The sequence below is a fragment of the Bos grunniens genome, chromosome 3 (assembly GCF_055505025.1).
Source record: "Bos grunniens cultivar Pamir isolate PY7600 chromosome 3, Bosgru_T2T1.0, whole genome shotgun sequence".
NCBI lineage: Eukaryota > Metazoa > Chordata > Mammalia > Artiodactyla > Bovidae > Bos > Bos grunniens.
Genome location: NC_141167.1, coordinates 40,156,996 through 40,179,731, shown reverse-complemented (window position 1 = coordinate 40,179,731; position 22,736 = coordinate 40,156,996). Strand labels below are relative to the sequence as shown.

General features: G+C 41.1%; 1 protein-coding gene across 23 annotated transcripts in view; it reads right to left on the bottom strand.

Moving 5' to 3' along the window:
* UBE2U (ubiquitin conjugating enzyme E2 U) overlaps nt 1–5,670 on the bottom strand; it is a 70,057-nt gene extending 64,387 nt beyond the window's left edge. For 17 of the 23 annotated variants that reach the window (XR_015160198.1, XR_015160201.1, XR_015160200.1 and 14 more), the window contains exons 1-3: nt 5,166–5,670; nt 3,753–3,834; nt 2,675–2,767 (exon numbers count right to left, since the gene is read on the bottom strand). Coding sequence is in view for 16 of the 23 variants with exons in the window: in XM_086390354.1 (XP_086246480.1) it covers nt 2,675–2,767; nt 3,753–3,834; nt 5,166–5,231 (241 nt within the window). In the remaining 7 variants the exon portion in view is untranslated. Of the gene's footprint in view, nt 1–2,674; nt 2,768–3,271; nt 3,390–3,752; nt 3,835–5,165 lie in introns of all 23 variants that reach the window. The other 6 variants (XM_086390367.1, XM_086390365.1, XM_086390372.1 and 3 more) reach the window with 2 other exon arrangements.
* Between the last annotated feature and the right edge of the window lie 17,066 nt (nt 5,671–22,736).

The window sequence follows — 22,736 nt, the reverse complement described above, 5'->3', positions numbered from 1 at the left end:
ATAAAAAAAAGTATTTAGAAAAAAATTCTAGTTGGTATTAAAACTGTGGTAAGTGAAAACTGAAATTATGACTCAATAGTACAAAAGATGATCAAGAAACGATATGAAAAGTTTCAAGATCATTACTCATGGTCCTCCAGGGCTTGTTCTTCCTTTCTTCCATTTCTTCTCTCAAGCCTGATGCCTGCCTCCCCCCACCCGCCGTGTGGTTTTAGACGCATACATAGTCGCCCACATTTTCCCAGCCTTTCCTCTAACAAGATGCAGCCATGTGACCAGTGTGACCAAGTCTTAACGGTGGGACATCAGCAGAAGTAAAGTGTGCACCTTTTGGATCCTATTTTCTTAAGGAAGCTGTTCTGCCCTCTTCTCTTTTTCTCTCCCCTTCCCACTGGCTGGAAATAGTGACAGAATAAATGTCTTAGGTCCAGAAATGGCACCCACAAGTTGAGGATGGTAAAACCTTCCTGCCAGCTTTGTTCTGTTATATGTACATTGGAAAGTCGTTTGAAAAGGTTAGCCTATGTCCTAATACAGTCAATTAACTAAATTATTAATAGTATTTGGGAAAAAATGCACACACACACTTTTGTGTATGTAGTTATTGTGTTTTTAAAATTAATTACATTTTATTCTTCAAAGTATTTTTCATTTAATAAATTGTCAACACATTTTTGGACAAGTTTTTTCAAAAAATATTTGAACACCAACTCTATGCCAGGGAGTGAAGATTCTAGGGACATAACAATGACCAACGAGTAAAGTCTTCATATATCTTTCTTGTTATGTTTAAAAGCAATGTATATAGCTATAATACATTTTACTTAAAAATTCCTATATTTATGGACATTGTAGCTATTTATGGACATTTCCCTTTTCTGTATATCCAATACTGTTACTGGAAACAAATCTTTATTAATTATATATGAATAAGAATATTAAACATATTCTTTATATAGAACCTTAAAGTTTCCATCCCAAAGCTATTAGAATAAATGAATTCAGCAAAGCTGAAGGAAAAAAAATTAATATACAAAAATCTATTGTATTTCTATACACTAATGATGAAACAGTCCATCCTAAATAGTCAATGGAAGGACTAATGCTGAAGCTGAAGCTCCAACACTTTGGTAACCTGATACAAAGAGCCAACTCACTGAAAAAGATCTTGATGCTGGGAAAGACTGAGGGCAGGAGAAGTGGGTGGCAGAGTTTGAGATGGTTGGATGGCATCATCAACTCAGTGAATATGAGTCTGAGCAAACTCCAGGAGATGGTGAAAAACAGGGAAGCCTGGTGTGCTGAAGTCCAAGGAGTTGCAAAGAGTCAGACACAACTTAGCGATTGAACAACAATGATGAAATATCATAAAGAGAAAGTAAAAAAAAAAAAATTCCCATTTAAAATAGCATAAAAAACCCTAGAAGTAAATTTAGCTGAGGAGGTGAAAGACCAATGCCCTGAAAACTATAAAACACTGATGAAGGAAACTGAAGATGATTCAAAGAAATGGAACAATATCCCATATTCTTGGATTGGAAGAATTAATATTGTTAAAATGGCCATACTATTCAAAGCAATCAACAGATTTGATGCAACCCCTATCAAAATATCCTGAATATTTTTCACAGAACTAGAACAAATAATCCTAAAATTCATATGGAGCCAAAGAGAAATCTTGAGAAAAAAGAATGAAGCTAGAGGTATAACCCTCTGAGAGTTTAGACTATGCTACAAAACTGCAGTTATCAAAACAACATGGTATTGCCATAAAAACAGACACATATATCAATGGAACAGAACAGAGAGCCCAGAAATAAGTCCATGCGCTTGTGGTCCATTCAACTATAACAAAGGTGGCAAGAATATACCATGGAGAAAAGACAGTTTCTTCAACAAGTGGTGATGGGAAAACTGGATAGCTGTATCAATAAGCCAAAACAATGAGATTAGAGCATTCCCTCAACCATATACAAATTAAATTCAAAACGGTTTAGAGACCTAAATGTAAGACCAGAAACCATAAAACTCCTAGAAGAAAACATACATGGAATACTCTTTGACATAAAATATAGCAATATTTTCTTGGCTCAAGTCTCCCAAGGCAAGCAAAAATAAACAAATGGGACCCAATTAAACTTAAAAGCTTTGCATAGCAAAGCAATTTCATTGACAAAATGAAAAGACAACCTATAGAATTGGAGAAAATATTTGCAAATGATGTTACCGACAAGGGGTTAATATCTAAAATATACAGTTTACACAATTAATATTAAACCCCCAAATCAACCAAAAGTGGGCAGAATACCTGAAAAGACATCTTTCCAAAGAAGACATACAAATATCATTCATGTTCAAAATTATATTTTGAAGAATGTTTAACACTGCAGAAATAAATGTATTATGTCATTTTAAATAAAAATATATACATCTTTGTGTAATAACTCAACTATGGAGATAAAATACATACATGGAAGAAAGGAAATAAACCTCATTAAATGTTGAGAATAGTATCTGAGTTAGGATTCAGATGATAATTTTTTTCCTGCTTTTTAATATTTTCCCCAATAAGTATGCTTACTTTATAATGTTAAAAATAAACATTATTGAACACTAATGAAGAATAACATTAATATGGACAGAATTTATGATAATAATTTTATTTGTTCCTTACCATTTGGATGAAAAGGAATTGTTCTGAATTTCACAACTGGAGGGACAAAATTATACTCTGCTGTAAAATTTATTCTCAGTTGGAAGACTGCTCCTGTGATACAGAAATAAAAATTTTTACTAAAGTGTCACAGATTAACTGTAACCTAATATTGATGTTTATGCCTACAGTTTATCTTCCCCAATGTCCCTAGAGTTTTACTATAATAAGTAAATTGGATTAGAGGATGCCCAGACACCTCTAGATGGTATAATAGACTCCTCACAATCTAACCCAGTGTTTTCAGCCACATTCTCACCAACCCTTTTCATCCACTAACTCTGTCCTTCTAATACCAGCCTATTCACTGGGTTTCTCATATTTACTCTCTGCTCCAGAATCCTCTCTCTTCAGGTCTCGCTAAGCTGTTTAGTCTACCTGCCCTTCCTTCTGATTCTAAACCTGGTGAATCCTCAGACATTCTTCAGGACCCAACAGCTTCCTTGGGAAGCTGTTCCTGACTCTCCAAGGTAAAATTAACTAATCACTGCCTCCTCAGTATTCCATTCAAAATTCATAACAGGACATGTTTTTATTTTATTGTAATTATCCACTTACATGCTTTTCTCCCCTATCTCACTAAGCAAATGTATCTTGTTAATCTGCAACTCTAAGAGGGCATGGTCATTAAAGTTTATGGTTGCCTAGTCTTCTTGAGAACTTGACTTATGGACATCTGTGGGAAAATCATAGAGGGAAAAAAAAAAAGAGACATAATTGTGGGATTTTTCTGTCAGTAAGCATTTTGTTAGTTATTCTCTGAATTCATGGAAGACTATTAGATGATATTCTCAGTTGATATGTTTTCCTATGTCTGCTTCTTAAAAACATGATAACATTAAGACTGGGCATAAAGAAAAATTCAAACCTGAAATTTCCATCCATGTTGACAAATGGCAAAAAATTAAGCCATACCATGAAAAAATTAACATGTGAAAACTTAAGGGATTCTAGAAAATTTGTACAGTGCAACCTTAAAGAAATTAGGCTAATAATATAAAGGCTTTAAAAAAAATAAATTGGTTTTCAAAGCACAAACCATGCCAAATTGTATTCTGTAGACCTTCAATGTCAACATCCCATTGCATCATATCTTCACTTATAGGAAAGGCAGTAATACCCTAAACATCAAGAAAAATTAAAGCAGAAAAAAAGATTAAATATTTATTGCAGCTTGGGAAATCAGATATTAGGTTACAATGAATTCCAAAAGCTCTAAATTTTTATTTTATTGATAAAAATTTTTGATTTGAGAAGGTGTTATATATTGTCTTATTACACAGAAGTTAAGGTAGATTCCAGAAAATACATGCAATAGTAAATTTTAAATAAATCATTAGTATGAAAATCACAAATGGGACAGGAAGGTCAAGAATGGAATATGTGACTTATGTAATTCTATAGGCAATTTAAGATTCAAATTCAAAAAGAAAGGGATAGTTGGAAAGCATGTATTTCTTCATAGCTTTAAAAAAAAAACCCTACAGATGCTATATTAGGCATGAAGTAAGAAATTTTCATTAAGAAAAACCCAACTCTAAAATTATGCTCAAAAAAAAATAAATAAAATAAAATTATGCTCATACATAAAAATAAAATTTTCCTACACTTGAGGCATTATTCCAATGGAGGGACAAGAATGCATTACTGTGCAAAACAATGAAGACCCAGCATAAACCAAAAATAATAAAATTTAAAAAATAAAATTATAAGGGAAAGACATTTATGTGTTTTATGTCACAGCAATTGGCAAAAAGTGCACTAGACAGGAAGAAACAGAACTCAAGACTTAAGAGCAAGAGATTTTGGAGTCAAAAAACCCTTTGACAGAATCTCGAGCTCAAATATTTACTGAAAGTTTTCTGAGGCTTAGGTTTCTGGTAGGTTAAAACAAAACACTACCTACTTATTTTACAATATTGTATTGGTAATCGAGGGGCTTCCCAGGTGGTACAGAGGTAAAGAATCCACCTGCCAATGCAAGAGACCTCAGGTTACATCCCTGGGTGGGAAAGACCCCCTGGTGAAGGAAATGGCAACCCACTCCAGTATTCTTGCCTGGAAAAATCTCATGGACAGAGCAGCCCGGTGGGCTGCAGTGCATGGGGTTGCAAAGAGTCCGACACAACTTAGCCACTGAACATGCATGCACAATTGATAATTAGTGAATGCAACCCTGCACCTACTAGTTATTTTCTACCTGATAGACTGTTACATTCAGGGATTAAAGTCCATAAATACTCAGCATAGTGTGCTCAATACTATTAACTATTATTATGAAATACTAATAATTATTATGAAACAGATTATTATACTGAAATAGTTTCATTAAACAAGTCTGTAGTGCAAATTAGATTTAACTAAATTATGCGCTGTGGAATAAACACAGATTAAACTGCTTTTAAAAACTCGTACCCCAAAGAAACACACCCTTCATGTCTCCAATACTCACCTCATAATTGTTGTTCTTCAACTCTTGGAATTCTCTTTTTAGCAAGATGTAAGCTCTGCTGTACATGATAAGGCAAAAAAGCCTCTGATCCTGTCCCCTCACTACTAGGGTTCCCTCTGAGGCAAGTGTCTGAGGTTATGGGTCACTCTCCTATACCTAGTTAACTTGGTATAAATACTTGCTTTCTCGAGCTTCAGAATGCTGTATACTCCCAAGAGAGGTGGACCTATGTTGGGCACGTAGCAGCGACTTTCTTTTCTCCTTTGACTCTTCTAAAGGAGGACTTCAGAAGGAAGACTTGAGCGCTTTCTCTACTGCGGTGTGTCCTTGCGGCGCCAGCGCACAGCCCAGCCTGAAGGTAAACGTGGATGAAACCCTGAGACCACTCGTGCTGCTTGTGCATGAAGTGGGCGTAAGAGGCGTTAAGTTTAGGGTGTGCTTAACCAGTCACCGTCTCCGCTTCACAGGTGTAACTGTGTGCGGGTTGGGCAAGAAGATGCAAATCGGTTGCCAAGCAACAAGACTAAACGGAACTGTAGAGGAGGTGGGCACTTGGCCGCTCCTCATCCAATCAGCGATGTGGGGTGGCCTCTGGAAACCTCCACAGTCAATCATCCAAAAGGTTCAGTTTGAAAGGCCAATGAGAAGCGTTGTTAAGGCCTCCTTGCCCACTCTATCTCCGCGCCCGGTGCGACTGCTACGTCCGTCCATTTTGTTGGCGTAGGGGGAAAAGTCAGAGGGTCTAGGGTTTAAGTCTAAGTCAGAGACCTCAGAAATCATCTTTTCTTTTTCTTTGAATATGAGAAACTATCAGGTAATATATGACCGACAGTACTGGTCTGCGGTTGTTTATAATAACTTATATGGCACTTCTCTTGTGGCTCAGCTGGTAAAGAATCCGCCTGCAATTAGGAAGACCTGGGTTAGATCCTTGGGTTGGGAAGATACCCTGGAGAAGGGAGAGAGTACCTACTCCAGTATTGTGGCCTGGAGAATTCAATGGACTGTATAGTCCATGGGGTCACAAAGAGTTGGACACGACTCTGCGACTTTCACTTTCATATGGCACTTCAGCGGTCATGATATGTTCACGTACATTATTATATCATCGAATCCTTCAGTTACTCTGGAAGAATGCTCTGCAACAGGACATTGCATCTCGTCAAAAATTCTCATGTCTTGCTGACTTTTGCCACTTTCTGTTCGTTCTATCTAGATATTTACCACGTTCATTTCATCCTTCTACCCCTCCATTTTTCCTTCACTCATCATTCAGATTTACCTTTGCCTAGGAGTCCTTATGAAATCACCCAAGATTAGGCTCCTTTCTTGTGATCCTAGAGGACCATGTATTTACCTCCTTGTTAGCGTTTATTGGGCTTCCTCGGTGGCTCAACGGTTAAAAAAGAAAAATCCATTTGCAATGCAGGGGCCGCAGGAGACATGGGTTTGATCATTGTGTTGGGAAGATCCCCTGGAGGAGGGCGCGGAAATCCACTGGAGTATTCTTGCCTGGAAAATCCCATGGACAGAGGAGCCTGGTGGGCTACAGTCCATAGGGTCACAGAGTAGGACAAGACTGAAGAGACTTTAGCAGGCAGGCATAGCATTTATCAGGCTGTATCACAATTGCCCATTGCTTTCTTCAGCCAACTGTGAGCCTCTTAAAGGTGCTAATTTGCCCATGTCAACTACAGAAGCTGGCATCTTTTCTCAGAGTACTTTTTCTTACTGTTTACTAATTTTGTGGAAAACAGGACATCAGTTTAATTAGTTCATTCATTTCACAGATATTCATTTTGCACTTCTCATGTGCTGTACAATTCAGATGAAGTGACTACCTTTTTGGCTCCAGTATTCAATAAATATACAAAACAAAAACAAGTGTACAGAGCAAAAATCATAATTTCAGATCACACATACTATAGACAATAAAACAGTAATGTAATAAAAAGTAGCTAAGGGTTAGAAATGGTCAGGGAAGTCCTCTGTCAGGAGTGGGCAGTGAGGTGATACATGATAGTTTGGACGAGAAGGAGCCAGTTATTTGAAATGTTGAGGGCAAAGAGTTCCAGGAAGAGGAAAAGACAATAGTTCTCAGTCAGGAAAAAGCTTGGCTTCAAATGGGAACTGGCAGGGCCTGAGAGAATATGATGGAGATGTGATTAGGTTGGAGCTCTACATGTAGGGAAGTTTGGGTTTTATTTGAATAGAAGTGGGAATCATTGGGAGAAGGAAATGGCAACCCAGTCCAGTGTTCTTGCCTGGAGAATCCCAGGGACTGGGGAGCCTCGTGGGCTGCTGTCTATGGGGTCGCACAGAGTCGGACACGACTGAAGTGGCTTAGCGGTAGCAGCAGCAGGGCATCATTGAATGGCTTTAGGGATGAGAGTGTTATTCTCTACATTTACAAAATTACTCCAACTTCTTTGTGGAGAATGGATTGTAGGGGAGACCACTTAGCAGACTCCCATGATCATTTTCATGTCCAGGTAGGGTAGTTGAGAAATTTCCAAAAATATCTTCACTTTACTAACATTTGATACAATAGAATGATTTGATTTTGTTTTATAAAACTGAATATTAAGGAATTTTTCTTATGAAAACATCAACTAGGACCTGAGATTGAATTTTGGTGGGACTCTCCTTCAAAGCCTGACAGATTTTTCCCTTGCATTTATGGAACACTGGCAACATATGGTGGGAGCAAATAAACAGCTGCTTCCATGAGAAAGGAGTGGGAACCAATTAGGGAATTTTAACCAGGTTTCTTTGATGATACTATGGTCTTTCATTCTGCTTTAACAGGAGAAATCTGTGATAGTAAATGCAGACTCTCTGTATAAAATTTTGTTCTAGGAGAAATTCAGTTCAGTTCAGTGGCTCAGTCCTGTCTGTCTCTTTGCAGCCCCATGTACTACAGCACACCAGGCCTCCCTGTCCATCACCAACTCCTGGAGTTTACTCAGACTCACGTCCATTGAGTAAGTGATGCCGTCCAACCATCTCATCCTCTATCGTCCCCTTCTCCTCTCACCTTCAATCTTTGCAAGCATCAGGGTCTTTTCAAATAAGTCAGTTCTTCGTATCCAGTGGCCAAAATATTGGAGTTTCAGCTTCAGCATCAGCCCTTCCAATGAATATTCAGGACTGATCTCCGTTAGGATGGACTGGTTGGATCTCCTTGCAGTCCAAGGGACTCTCAAGAGTCTTCTTCAACACCACAGTTCAAAAGCATCAATTCTTCAGCTCTCAGCTTTCTTTACAGTCCAACTCTCACATCCATCAGCTCAGTTCAGTTCAGTCGCTCAGTTGTGTCCGACTGTTGCGAGCCCGTGAATCGCAGCACGCCAGGCCTCCCTGTCCATCACCAACTCCCAGAGTTCACCCAAACTCATGTGCGTCGAGTTGGATCACATCCATACATGACTACTAAAAACCATAGCTTTGACTAGATGAACCTTTGTTGGCAAAGTAACGTCTCTGCTTTTTAATATGCTGTCTAGGTTGGCCATACTTTTCTTCCAAAGAGCAAACGTCCTTTAATTTCATGGGTGCAGTCACCATCTGCAGTGATTTTGGAGCCCAAAAAAATAAACTCTGTCACTGTTTCCCCATCTATTTGCCATGAAGTGATGGGACCAGATGCCACGATCTTAGTTTTCTGAATGTTGAGTTTTAAGCCAACTTTTTCACTCTTCTCTTTCACTTTCATCAAGAGGCTCTTTAGTTCTTCACTTTCTGCCATAAGGGTGGTGTCATCTGCACATCTGAGGTTATTGATATTTCTCCCTGCAATCTTGATTCCAGCTTGTGTTTCATCCAGTCCAGCATTTCTCATGATGTACTCTGCATATAAGTTAAATAACCATGGTGGCAATACACAACCTTGTGGTACTCCTTTCCCTATTTGGAACCAGACTGTTGTTCTGTGTCCAATTCTAACTGCTGCTTCTTGATCTGCATACAGATTTCTCAGGAGGCAAGTTAGGTAGGTGGTCTGGTATTCTCATTTCTTGAAGAATTTTTCAGTTTGTTGTAATCCACACAGTCAAAGGCTTTGGTGTAGTCAACAAAGCAGAAAGAGATGTTTTTCTGGAACTCTCTTGCTTTTTCAATGATCAGTGATTGAACATCTGGGTTGAATATCCAGATTCAATATTCAACATCCAGCTTGAACATCTGGAAGTTCATGGTTCACGAACTGTTGAAGCCTGGCTTGGAGAATTTTGAGAATTACTTTGCTAGCGTGTGAGATGGGTGCAATTGTGCAGTAGCTTCAGCATTCTTTGGCATTGCTTTTCTTTGGGATTGGAATGAAAACTGACGTTTTCCAGTCCTGTGGCCGCTAGTGAGTTTTCCAAATTAGCTGGCATACTCAGTGCAGCACTTTCACAGCATCATCTTTCAAGATTTGAAATAGCTCAACTGGAATTCCATCACCTCCGCTAGTTTTGTTCAAAGTGATGCTTCATAAGACCCACTTGACTTCTCATTCCAAGATGTCTGGCTCTAGGTGAGTGATCACACCATCATGATTATTTGGTTCATGAAGATACTTTTTGTATAGTTCTTCTGTGTATTCTTGCTACCTCTTCTTAATATCTTCTGCTTCTGTTAGGTCCATACCATTTCTGTCCTTTATTGTGCCCATCTTTGCATGAAATGTTCCCTTGGTATCTCTAATTTTCTTGAAGTGATCTCTAGTCTTTCCCATTCTATTGTTTTCCTCTGTTTCTTTGCACTGATCACTGAGGAAGGCTTTCTTATCTCTCCTTGCTATTTTTTGGAACTCTGCACTCAAATGGATATATCTTTCCTTTTCTCCTTTGCCTTTCACTTCTCGTCTTTTCATAGCTATTTATAAGGCATCCTCAGACAACCATTTTTCCTTTTTGCATTTCTTTTTCTTGGGGATGGTCTTGATCACTGCCTCCTGTACAATGTCATGAAACTCTGCCGATAGTTCTTCAGGCACTCTGTCTATCAGATCTAATCCCTTGAATCTATTTCTCACTTCCACTGTAGAATCATAAGGGATTTGATTTAGGTCATACATGAATGGTATAATGGTTTTCCCTACTTTATTCGATTTAAGTCTGAATTTGGCAATAAGGAGTTCATGATCTGAACCCTGTCACCTCCTGGTCTTATTTTTGCTGACTGTATAGAGCTTATCCATCTTTGGCTGCAAAGAATGTAGTCAATCTGATTTCAGTATTGACCATCTGGTGATGTCCATGTGTAGAGTCTTCTCTGGTGTTGTTGAAAGAGGGTAATTGCTATGACCAGTGCATTCTCTTAGCAAAACTCTATTAGCTTTTGCCCTGCTTCATTCTGTACCCCAAGGCTAAATTTGCCTGTTACTCCAGGTATTTCTTGACTTTCTACTTTGCATTCCTGTCCCCTGTCGTGAAAAGGACAACTATTTTGGGTGTTATTTCTAGAATGTAGGTCTTCATAGCACTGTTCAATTTAAGCTTCTTCAGGGTTACTGGTCGGGGCATAGACTTGGATTACTGCGATATTGAATGGTTTGCCTTGGAAACCAACAGAGATCATTGTCGTTTTTGAGATTGCATCCAAGTACTGCATTTCAGACTCTTTTGCTGACTATGATGGCTACTCCATTTCTTCTAAGGGATTCTTGCTCACAGTAGTAGATATAATGATCCTCTGAGTTAAATTCACCCATTCCAGTCTATTTTAGTTCGCTGATTCCTAAAATGTTGATGTTCACTCTTACCATCTCCTGTTTGACCACTTCCAATCTGCCTTGATTCATGGACCTAACATTCTAGGTTCCTATGCAGTATTGCTCTTTACAACATTGGACTTTACTTCTGTCACCAGTCACATCCACAACTGGGTGTTGTTTTTGTTTTGGCTGTGTCTCTTCATTCTTTCTGGAGTGATTTCTCCACTGATATTCAGTAGCATATTAGGCACCTACTGACCTGGGGAGTTCATCTTTCAGTGTCCTATCTTTTCACCTTTTCATACTGTTCATGAAAGTTCTCAAGGCAAGAATACTGAAGTGGTTTGCCATTCCCTTCTCCAGTGGACAATATTTTGCCCACTAGGAGAAATTATGATAAAGTAGAAGATAAAATTAAAGCATTCTCTGTTTTGAATTTTTAGAAGTTGAAATTTATATGGTACTTTAGTCTTGTGAGAATCAAATTTAGTGTATTCTCATGTGCTAAGTTGCTTCAGTTGTGTCACTCTTTGAGACCCTATGGACTGAAGCCTTCCAGACTCCTCTGTCCATGGGGATTCTCCAGGCAAGAATACTGGAGTGAGTTGCATGCCTTCCTCCATGGGATCTTACGAACCAGTGATCAAACCCAAGTCTCCTGCATTGCAGAATGACTCTTTACCATTGAACCTCCAGGAAGCCCCCATATATTCTCACACCTCAAATCTATTGCTAACCCTACCCTCTCCTTGGGACATGAGACTAGTGTCCCCAGCTGCCTAGTTCTCACCAAGCTGTCCCAAAGACATTTCAAACTCAAAATGTCCAAAAATAAATTTGTTACCTTCCATTCTCTCAACCAGCCTTCTGTTCCATTTGTTTTACCCAGTTTCCCTAGCTGGAAACTTGAAGTTTGCTCTGACCCCACTTCCTCTTCATGACTCTAATTCAATCACATACTAAAACCAGCTGCTTTTCTAGCTTCTCAGACATATCACCAGTTCCTGAGTTCACAGCCTTGCCATCAGTTGCCAAAGCACAGAACGTCTTTATACTGCGTTCTTTGTCTCCAGACCTGCCTTTTATAAAACTTAACAGTAATTTAAGCTAACATGTCATTATGTAATTCTTTGCTTAAAATACTTCAAGGACTCCCCTTCATCACTCTAGCTTATTCTGCCTCCATCTACAGAGTTTTTATGTAGATCAACTTCTTGGGGTGTGGGTAGGGTGGCTGAAATTGTGGACAATGTGTCTGTGTATCTATGTGTATAAATCTGTGCATATAGACTTTTGTTAGAACAGGGACAATGAATTCATTAATTTAATAATAGCCTCCTGTGATGTAAAAAGCATAAGAAACCATACACTATAGTACAAAGAATTGAAAAGAGAAATGTTGCACTGCATTTCTTATGGTAGGCAGAATTGTAAGATAACCACCATATCTCCACCCCCTGCATAATCCTCAGGACTGTGAATATGATGTGTTTTTCTTCTGCGATTAAGTCGACTTTTGAGGCATAGTTGACTTTAAGAAAGGCAGATTATCCTCGGAGAGCCTGACCTAATTTGGTGAACCCTCAAATGGGACTGGGCTCTTCCCAAAGTCATCGAAAGCCTGAGAGGGACTCCATATGAGAGAGATCCTCAGCTGATTCTTTTGAAAATGGAAGGTGCCATATGGCCAGAAATGTGGGCAGCTTCTAGGACCTGAGAGTGGCTGCTGCCTGACAGCTAGTAAGAGAATCAGGGCCTCAGTCCTACAACCATAAGCAACTCAATTGTGGGAAAAACACACAAGCTTGGAAGAGGACCTGAACTTCAAATCAGAACACAATCAATACTCATTAGACCCTGAGCAGACAATTTAGTCATGCTGTACCCAGATTTGACCAAAAGGGCTATGGGCTAATAAATGAGGATTGTTTTAAGATATTGAGTCTGTGGGCTTCCCAAGAGGCACTAGTGGTAAAGAACTCGCCTGCCAGTGCATGAGATGCATAAGACATGGATTTAATCGCTGGGTCAAGAAGATCCTCTGGAATTGGAAAAGGCAATCCACTCAAGTATTCTTGCCTGGAAAATTCCATGGACAGAAGAGCCTGGCAGGCTACAGTCCATGGGGCTGCAAAGAGTTGGACACGACTGAGCAACTGAACATACATTAAGTCTGTAGTCTTTGTTTTGGAGCAACAGCTAACTTATACAGCTTATTACCCAACATGCATCGCTATTGACCAAAATGAGTTATATGGCAAAAGATCAGTCACTTATTGAACTAAGTTGATCTGATTTAGTGGAAAAAAACCAACTGATAGACATTAACATATGGCTTTAGACAATGTTAGGGGATAACATGGGTATGGCACCCTGAAAAATGAAGTGAACCATGCCTCATGCACAAGTTTTCATAATCCTAGGTGAGCAAGGCAACTGAGAGTCTATTTTATTAAACATTTGCAGAGTTAGAGGCCATCTCCAGCTTTAACAACAAAGAATTCCCTCCCTCCCTTTTAAAAAACAATTCTTTCCCTAAGGAGTGGAACAGATGTTTTCATTTTACTTAAACTAAAAGACTGTTTTCCTCATCCACCAGGAATATGTACCAGTACAAAGTGTTAACCTCATTTGGATTTGAACCCCCATCCTCAAGAGCAAAAGAAGGCTGAGGATCGCCAAATGTCAGCTCAGCTGTGAGAAGTGTTTTAAATCATATTTTGACGTACGTTACGCTGTTAACTAGAAAATGAAGTGCAGCACACATGCTTCTAGTAACTCTGGTTTCAAATCATATGATCCCTTCTTTGTCTTGAAGACCTTTTGATGTGCGTTCCCAATATTGAGTTTCTCTGCTTTTAATAATCTTATATTCCTTCCTCAATATAAATGTCATGAAAAATACTGAATGCTAATCTTCAAAGATCAAACAGGAAGAAAGAGGTAGGCAGCATAGCTCAGTGACTTGAATTCCTGAAATTTCTCATTTAAACATTTTTATTTTAGCTTATAAAAGCCTAGGCTCAAAGAAATGCTTGGTTTTCCTTTGTAAAGTTGAAGTTGCAGGCACTCCCAAATTTCAGAATTCTGTTAACTGTAAAATAATTAGGTCTCTCCTTGTCAAGGACCTGAGATGCAGGGATCTATTGGATCCCCTAACCGAAGGGGACTCAGAATCAATATATGCTGACCCTTATGTCGTCTTCTTTGCTTTGGCCTGGGTGACTGAAAGTCCAGCTTTGCCTGGGTCTGGGGGAATTCCTGGGGAAAAGGACTTTCAAAGAGCTAAAACTGTCGTAATCACTGGTAAGCTGGCACCATTGGTCATCCTAGCTTGGGCATCAAGAACTTTTGCAGGGTGGGAGTTGTATGGAAAGAAAGTGAAGTCACTGAGTCGTGTCTGACTGTTTGCAACCCCATGGGCTGGGGCCTATCAGGCTCCTCCATCCATGGGATTTTCCAGGCAAGAATACTGGAATGCATTGCCATTTCTTTCTCCAGGGGATCTTCCCGACCCAGGAATTGAACCTGGGTCTCCCGCATTGCAGGCAGACGCTTTACCGTCTGAGCCACCAGGGGAGTTGTATACACTGCTCTTTTTTGGAGGTTGGTGTTTAAAGGTTGGTGTCAGTTTGTTTTTCATGCAGGCTGGTGCCCAAACCTTGTAATCAAAGTTCTGAAACATTTTAACCGACCACGACCTTAAAGAGCCTTTCCTGGACAGGCCTCCCTCCATATCCTCTGTTTTGGTGGTAGTTTAGTCACTAAGTCGTGTTTGACTCTTTGTGAACCCATGGACTGTAGCCTGCCAACCTCCTCTGTCCATGGGATTCTCCAGGCAAGAATACTGGAGTAGGTTGCCATTTCCTTCTCCAATATCCTCTGTTTTAGCTCCTCTCAGAAGTACCTAGATGATAGTATTTGATGCAAATTTCCTGAGTTGTTTTGCAGATGTGAACACCCCACCCCCACCCCAAAGGAGAAACTACTTGATGCCTATAAGCTCATAGCCCCAGGCCTCCTGGAGCCTAAAGACTGATAAAGTTAACCCCCATGACCCCACCCTGTTGCCTCACCATCAGCCAATCAGAGAACTGTGCACACACTGATCACTATCCTGCGACCCCCCACCCCCAACCTGCCCTTTAAAAATGCTTTGCTGAAACCCTTTGGGGAGCTTGAGGCTTCTCAGGGCATGAGCCGGTTCGTCTCTTTTCATGACCTTACAGTAAACCTTTCTCTGCTCCAAACACCGATGTTCCAGTTTGTTTGGTCTCTTTGTGTGTAGTCGGATGCAGGAACTTGCATTAACAGCATAATCCCCAGAATCACATCAGGAGAGGATTTTAGGGTTGCCTATGATGGGGCATCCCTGGGGTTTACCAGTGAAGAATCTGCCTGCCGGTGCAGGAGACACAGGAGATGCCGGTTTGATCCCTGGGTTTGGAAGATCCTCTGGGGAAGGAAATGGCAACCCATTCCAGTCTTCTTGCCTGGGAAATCCCATGGACAGAGGAGCCTGGTGTGTACAATCCATGGGGTTGCAAAAAGCCAGACACAACTTAGCGACTAAACAACAACGATAATGATGAAGGAATGCAGTGTCTGCCTGGGTTCTTTACTTGCACTGAAGTGTTTTAAGAAAATTATGTCTCCTTTGTTCCCAACATGGGAACACCAATCACTGAGAGATAATGCAGTTTATAATATCTAAGTATGACTATGACTATTATGTGTGAGTGTGTGTGTGTGTGTGTGTGTGTAAGGGGAGGGTACTGGTTAAAGGATATAATTATTCTAGGTTTCTGTCACATATATATCTACAAAGAGGGATGAAGCATTTCATATACCTTCCCATAGTCTCTCAGTTGCCCCCAGGGGAGTTCCAGAATTTCAACATGGAAGGACCTTTGAGGTGGCAGTCGGCTTGGAGGGGGTGTAAGGGGTGACATATGGTTTAGGGATGGCTTAGGGATGTGTCCTGAAGCTGTTTTTACTTAGTGTGTGTTTATTAGGGGTGGTTTGAAGGGAGATGATGAAACTTATTGACAGGTTAAACCTACCCCCACTTCATTGGCACAGAACAGAGTGTTCTACATTATGGCATATGCATGAATAATTAAGTAGGATATTTGTGCTCTAAATATTTTGCCACATTAGAAAATAATGTATTCCTTAATGAAAATTGTTTAACACACATTGAATAGTGACAGCAACGTTGTCACTTTCTGAGCACCTCCTATGTGCCAGATACTTCTCATGTATGTGTATATGTTCTCATTAAATGCTTATATCAACTCAAAGACAGATATTAGAGAAAAAATATAAAATCGTATGCTGTGTGTGCTTAGCCGCTCAGTTGTGTCCGACCCCTTGTGACCCTGTGGACTATAGCCTGCCAGGTTCCTCTGTCCATGGGGATTCTCCAGGCAAAAATACTGGATTGGGTTGCCATGCCCATCTCCAGCGGATTTTTCCAAACCAGGGATCAAACCCAGGTCTCCCACAGCTGATTCTTTACCCTCAGAGCCACCAGGGAAGCCCAAGAATACTGGAGTGCGTAGCCTATCCCTTCTCCAGAGGATCTTCCCGACCCAGGAATCAAACGAGGGTCTGCTGCATTGCAGATGGATTCTTTACCATCTGAGACACCAGGGAAGCCATAGACTATGTTTTTGAGAACTCTTGTGTCAGGCGCTCTTCTCTGCAACTCATGTTCCTCACCTTCAATTCTGTGAAGTGGATACTTTCTCGGGTGAAGAAACGGCAGTTCAGTAACTTGTGTAAAGTCATATGATTACCAAAGAGTGAAGGGGAGGTTTAAGCCCAGGCAGTCTGACATCAGAACCTTTAATCTTAACCTCTATGCTACAGTTACACCATTTTGTGGATAAGGAAGTAGAGAGTGCCTTACTTATTCAAGGTCTTTCGGCTCATACGTGGGAGAAGTTGAGATGTACATGTGCCTGTTCTCTTCTCTTCATCCAGGGTCCATGAAGCGGGGGTGGGTGGACATACAGGGTTGGATTCTATGTCTGAGGAATGAATTTATAGATTGTAAGGTCACTTTTATGGCACATTCAGGGGTGGTCTTGAGAATTTAGGATTTTTAGAATCTCCCCAGACAATTGTCATAATGACAGGGTTTGGCAGCTATTACTCTATTGTGCAGCTGGCTAATGTTTCATTCCTGGTGCTATCTTTGGCTGATGAGTAGGTTATTTAGGGCAGAATGTCAAACCTAAGGCTAACTCTGAGCTCAGCTGGGAAGAGCACCAATTAGTGATTAGCTGCAAACACAGGAGACTAGTGCCCTGGGTTTGCTATACGGACTGTGTGCCCTCAGGGCTTCCACGAGCTGGGCTGGTACTGGTGTTCCTAACTAGGATTTGCCCCCTTCCCTGGAAGAAGATCCTCCATCCCTGCCGCTGACTGTGATGCTGTGGCTAGTTATGACTCTCAGTAGGTCAGGATTCATCATCCATGTCCTCTGATCAGGTTTGGGCTCAGAGTTGGTGTTGACCAAGAGGATGTGAGATGGGCACATAATATACAGCATGTCTGAGCACAAGTTTTCTGAATGTGTTTCAGTTCTGCCCCTTGCTCTTTTCCCTGTGCCATGACCACAGCACATGGTACACTGTTCTAATCCTACATCACAGGACACAGCCTAAATCTACATCATACACCACAGGACACAACCTTTACAGTACACTGTTCTAAATCTACATCACAGGACACAGACTCAATCTTAACCATTTGGCTGCCACAGCCAACAACGTGTGCCCTAGGACTGGGAAACTGCTCCGCTTTTCCATAAACAAGGCTGCATTCGACACTGGTGTCAACCAGGGCCATTACTCTGTACATTAGCCAGTGATCAGTGAACTGCTTCCCAGTTCTACATGGGACCTCCAGTCTCTGCTTGGGCTCTTTGGGCAGGCACCTTGGCCTGAGCTCTATTCAAAGCTGGAAAAGGGCATCTGAAGGAACATCTTTGGGTGCCATAAAATAGAACTGAACTGCCCGTATCTCTTGCTGTGGACACTTCTCACACTTGACTAACCGCTGCTCCGGTCTCAATTGCCTCCATAGCTCTAGGAGCAGAGCATTGGGCTATTTATCAATTTTATTTCTGGCAATTCCTGCTGCCAGAAAATTGGGCCACATTTGCATTCATGCCATCCGGACAGGGTCTTTCCCAGCTTGGCCTCCCTTCAGGGTCTTCATGCTCCTAACACCTTTGGCCTGCCACTGCCCCTCTATTTCTCCCAAGCTAGCCACCATTGAGGTTATAGACGGGGTGCCCCAATCGGGTGCAAGAGTAGCAGTCAAGGATCCAGAAGTGGTGGATGAGGCATTGTTCAAAATGGCGTCTTTCATGCCACCAGTAAAATGCTTGTCATCTGGGTCTCGGATATTTGGGTTAAACATTGATTGTTTCACACCCAGTTCTCTCACAACTTGGGTCAACTCGGCATAGGTATACCATTTACTCACAGCATCTGGGAGCTCTCCCACGTTCACCCAAAGGGTGCGGATGGCAGCATTAATCCATTCCATCCAGGTGTGTGTTTGGTTAAGGACCCCCTGAATGAGTTGCCTAGTGTTCTGCAACCTTTGTCTTAATGAGGGGTGAGGGGTTAAAGATGCCAACCATGCTATGTTGTCCCTGAACAAATGATACCCTCCACCCCTGTGTCCCAGAGTCTCAAAAGCCATGCTGCCAAGGGTTCCCCTTGCTTTTGCTAAAATTGCTTACCCAACTTGACCAACTCCGCCTGAGTATACAGTCGATATGTCATGAACTTAGTCACTTTGGGGGCCCCTTGAGGATGTCCCCCAGGGCCATGGACTGCTCATGTTCCACTTTCTGCTCTATAGTGGGCCTGCTAACAAGCGAGGACCCATGGTCTCATGATGTTCATTGTCACTGACCCTCATTACCTCATAGTTCCAGGCGCTGGGTTCCTCAAGGCCAGGCATCTCTTGCTTCAGCATGTGCAGACGCTGCTCTAGCTCTTCCTTTGTCTCTGAAACTCGTGCACTTGTGCAGCATGATGGAGAGCACGATCCATATTGGCCTTCAAGGTAATCAAAGAAACCCACCCCACAGTGCCGGCAGCAGTACACGCCGCTTTGTTTGGCAAACGGGAACTCAGCCCCTGGAATGCCTCTTTAATCCTATCCGGTGACCCATCCACCACCTCCCAGTCTTCCACTGGCACCCATGCCTGGACGACAGTGGCCACCAGCTAACACGTGCTGTGTGGTGGCCCACTGGCCTCCTTCTTCCATTGAAGCCTCAGGCTCCTCTACCTGCTGGGTATCCTGCCGATGACACCAATTGTCTTGCTTCTCACACTGGCTTGCTGAACCCAGGGTGGGCAAGGCGTGAATGGGGAAGCTGGGAGAAAACTCCAGGAGCCCTCAGAACGCCAGATATATTTATTGTCTAATGGCGGTGGAGCAGCAAAAGGGGTTTCTCAGGTGGGGCTTATGTTCAGTTTACAGAACAAAAGAGGCTCATGGCCAAGCGGGTACATCACGACACGCATGCACAGTGCTGTGTCATCTCAGCTGTTACATAAGGATATATTTGCAAAACGTGGGGTGAGAGAGCCTGCCCAGCGCCACCCTGGCTAATTTGCTCTTTCCCTACAGGGAGTTTCAGTTTCAGCTCCTTTCAAGTGATTTTAAGGGACAGTGATCCAAAAGAAACCTTTCAGGTAATTGTATTAGAATGGACCCCAGTGATAACTGGAGTTATCATCCTAATACCCAAGGACTACAGTGGCTTAGGAGGACTTGTCACCGAATGGAGCCTGATCTCCACTTATTTCTGATACAAGGGTCTCTAGGGCCAGGAAGAGCTTGAGCACTAATCTATGGCTTTGTGCTGTCAGTTCTGGTGTTTCACGTGTGTATTTGAATTTACATTTAATAACACAGGTCCATGAAGATTGTTTAGAACCACTTTGCTTCAAATTTAATATCCCCTCAATTATCTTTATTTCAGCATGTTGACCTCTTAAAATATTGACCTTCTAAAAAGTATAAGTACATAATATGCATGCATACTAAGTCACTTCAGTCTTGTCAACTCTTTGTGACCCCATGGACTGTAGTCTACCAGGCTCCTCTGTCCATGGGATTCTCCAGGCATGAATACTGGAGTGGGTTGCCATTTCCTCCTCCAGGGGATCTTCCTGAGCCTGGGATCGAACCCACATCTCTTATGTCTCCTGCATTGGCAGGTGGATTCTTTACCACTACCACCTGGGAAGGCCTGTAAGTACACAATGCCCTATCCATTCTTAACAAGGGGCCTTTCTCCTAATTGAACCATTCTTGGATAAGAATAGCAAATAACCTGGTCACTTGGGTAAGGATCAGCATGATGTCAGGCCTGGTTAGTGAATGTCATAGTCCTTGTGTGAATAAGCAATTCATGGTGCCTAAGATTCAACTAGTCATAAATGTGTCAAATGACCTTCTTGTATGTCTCTATGTTTTTAAGCCTTCCCAGTCTAATTTCCCAGAGGATTACATTGACGTTGGGTGCTTTGATGGTTTGTAAGGCTTTTCTTCCTCTGCATTAACAGGGTCCTAATACTCGACATTTATGGTAACAAATGTTGGGTGCAGTCATCTTTTGACTGCAAAATTTTCCTCTTATCTGTGTGCTCCTTTGCTCCTTCTGCTCCTCTTATATAGCATTTCTGCTTTGGTGTTTGAACTATTGGTTGAAAAAGATGCTGTATAAATTAAGAAGAGTCTGAAAGTCACCTCTTGCACCTCCCTTAGCTCCTCTTTTCGGTCCTCCCCCAGAGTTCTTGGGCTCTCAAGGCAGTGGGGAGCATAGTGGCACAGAAAAGTCCACAGGCCAGCCAGTGGGGACTGATAGATTGTAGATGGCAAAGGAACACAGCATAACCAGGCTCAGATGACTGCATCCAGCCAACTGGGTCAGGTTGTCATAGGAAGCTCAGGGGTGGTGGGGAGCCTCTGTAGTTGCTTCTGCTTGATGCTTACTTGGAGCTGGGCCTTCCATCCTTGCAAGAAAGACCAGCCTAACCTTGACCTCAAGTTGCAAAACAGAGGACAATTACTTTAGTTGTGTTAATCATCAGTACAAGGAGCCAAAAAAAGGTACATTAAGAAACCAACTCTTTTGAGCCTGTTCATATGAAAGAAAAAGCTTTCAGTCACCATCCAACATTGTGGGCTTGAGTGAACTAGACAAGGAGTATATTTTTGGAAAAATCTAGGTACTGTTACTTCTCCATTCCAAGTGAACAACTACAGAAAAATATAATCAATTGTCAAATGCTTAATCCAAACATTTTTAGCTTTGAATTTTATGTTGATGCCTTTTATTATTTTTTAAAATTAGAGTATAGTTGCTTTACAATGTGTTAGTTTCTGCTGTATATCAAAGTGAATCCGTTACATGTATACATATATCTGTTCTTTTTGGGATTTCCTTCCCATTTAGGTCAGCACAGAACATTGAGTAGAGTTCCCTGTGCTATACAGTAGGTTCTCATTAGTTATCTATTTTATACATAGTGTATATATATCAATCCCAATCTCCCATTTTTTCCCATCCCTCTTTTCCCCCTTTGCTTTGCAAATAATAAGTTCATCTATACGATTTTTCTAGATTCCCACATGTAGGCATTAATATACAACATTTGGTTTTCTCTTTTGAATTTTTGCTGAAGCAAAACTTGACTACCTTTAAGGGGACTAAAGCATTTGAAATGCTATTAAATGTTTATATGCACATTACTGAGGATGTAATGAGCATCCTCCCACCTTCCACCCCTAGACTTCTAGGCTGGTTCTCTAATCCTCAATCTTTAGACAATAGAAGGGCTTGTTAAAGCACAATTTTGTGGAACATGCCCCAGAATTTCTGATTCATTACTTTGAAGTGGGGCCTGTCAATGTGCATTTCTAACAAGTTCCAAATCTGCTGGTCTGAGGACACTTTGAGAACCTTTGTGTTCGGTAACCATCTTTGAAGGTGTGTAGATAACAGAGCTCATCTTTAATTAGTACTGAGAGGTTTGTAGGAGGCATTATCTGAGGTAGTGCTGTGAGCCTGCAGATGTTGATAATTAGGGATTTAAGGGTAAGTCCCCCCATCCCAGAGTTGAAGGAATTGGGAATGGTGGGAGGGGAAGAGCCTGGAGACATAAGAAGGAAATGGGAGTGAAGGGCAGACTGAGGAATTCAACTGAGAGGGAAAAACCCAACCTGACACAGATCTCACTGACATGTGAAGTGATTGCTTTATTGAGTTTGATCGCTGAGGTGGTGACAAGAGCTATACCTAAAACATATGGATAGGGCCCTGAAGGTTTTATGGTATCCCCTTCTGTATTAAATAGCAGAAATGGACAAGTTCTTTGAACTTTCATAATGATACTCATTTTCTTTGACAGTGTGTATTAATCGCCAGATGGGGAGTTCTTTCTTTTGGGCAAATAAGGTCATAAAGATAAGCTGTGACAATGAAATGGCCACATTTCTTTTGTTTTATCAATATGGTTGGAATCTAAGTTGAACACGATAAGATGTACTCAGCTTTTTCAGAGTTCTAAGATGAGTTTTGATGTCTCAGTTCATACGGAAACATCAAGGCAGAAAAAGATTCAACTTTAAAACCCAATTTTGACAATCCATTTAATTGTCAAGTAATTACTCAATATATTATTTTGATTTTAAAAATTTAAATCTTGCCATCTATAGGTGGGTGATATATGGTCATAAAAATCACTGGAATTCTTCCTTCCACTTGTGGTCACTAGCAAAAGAATGTTCAAGTCTATTATAACAGCTTACTTGAAAAAAAAAGCATTTCA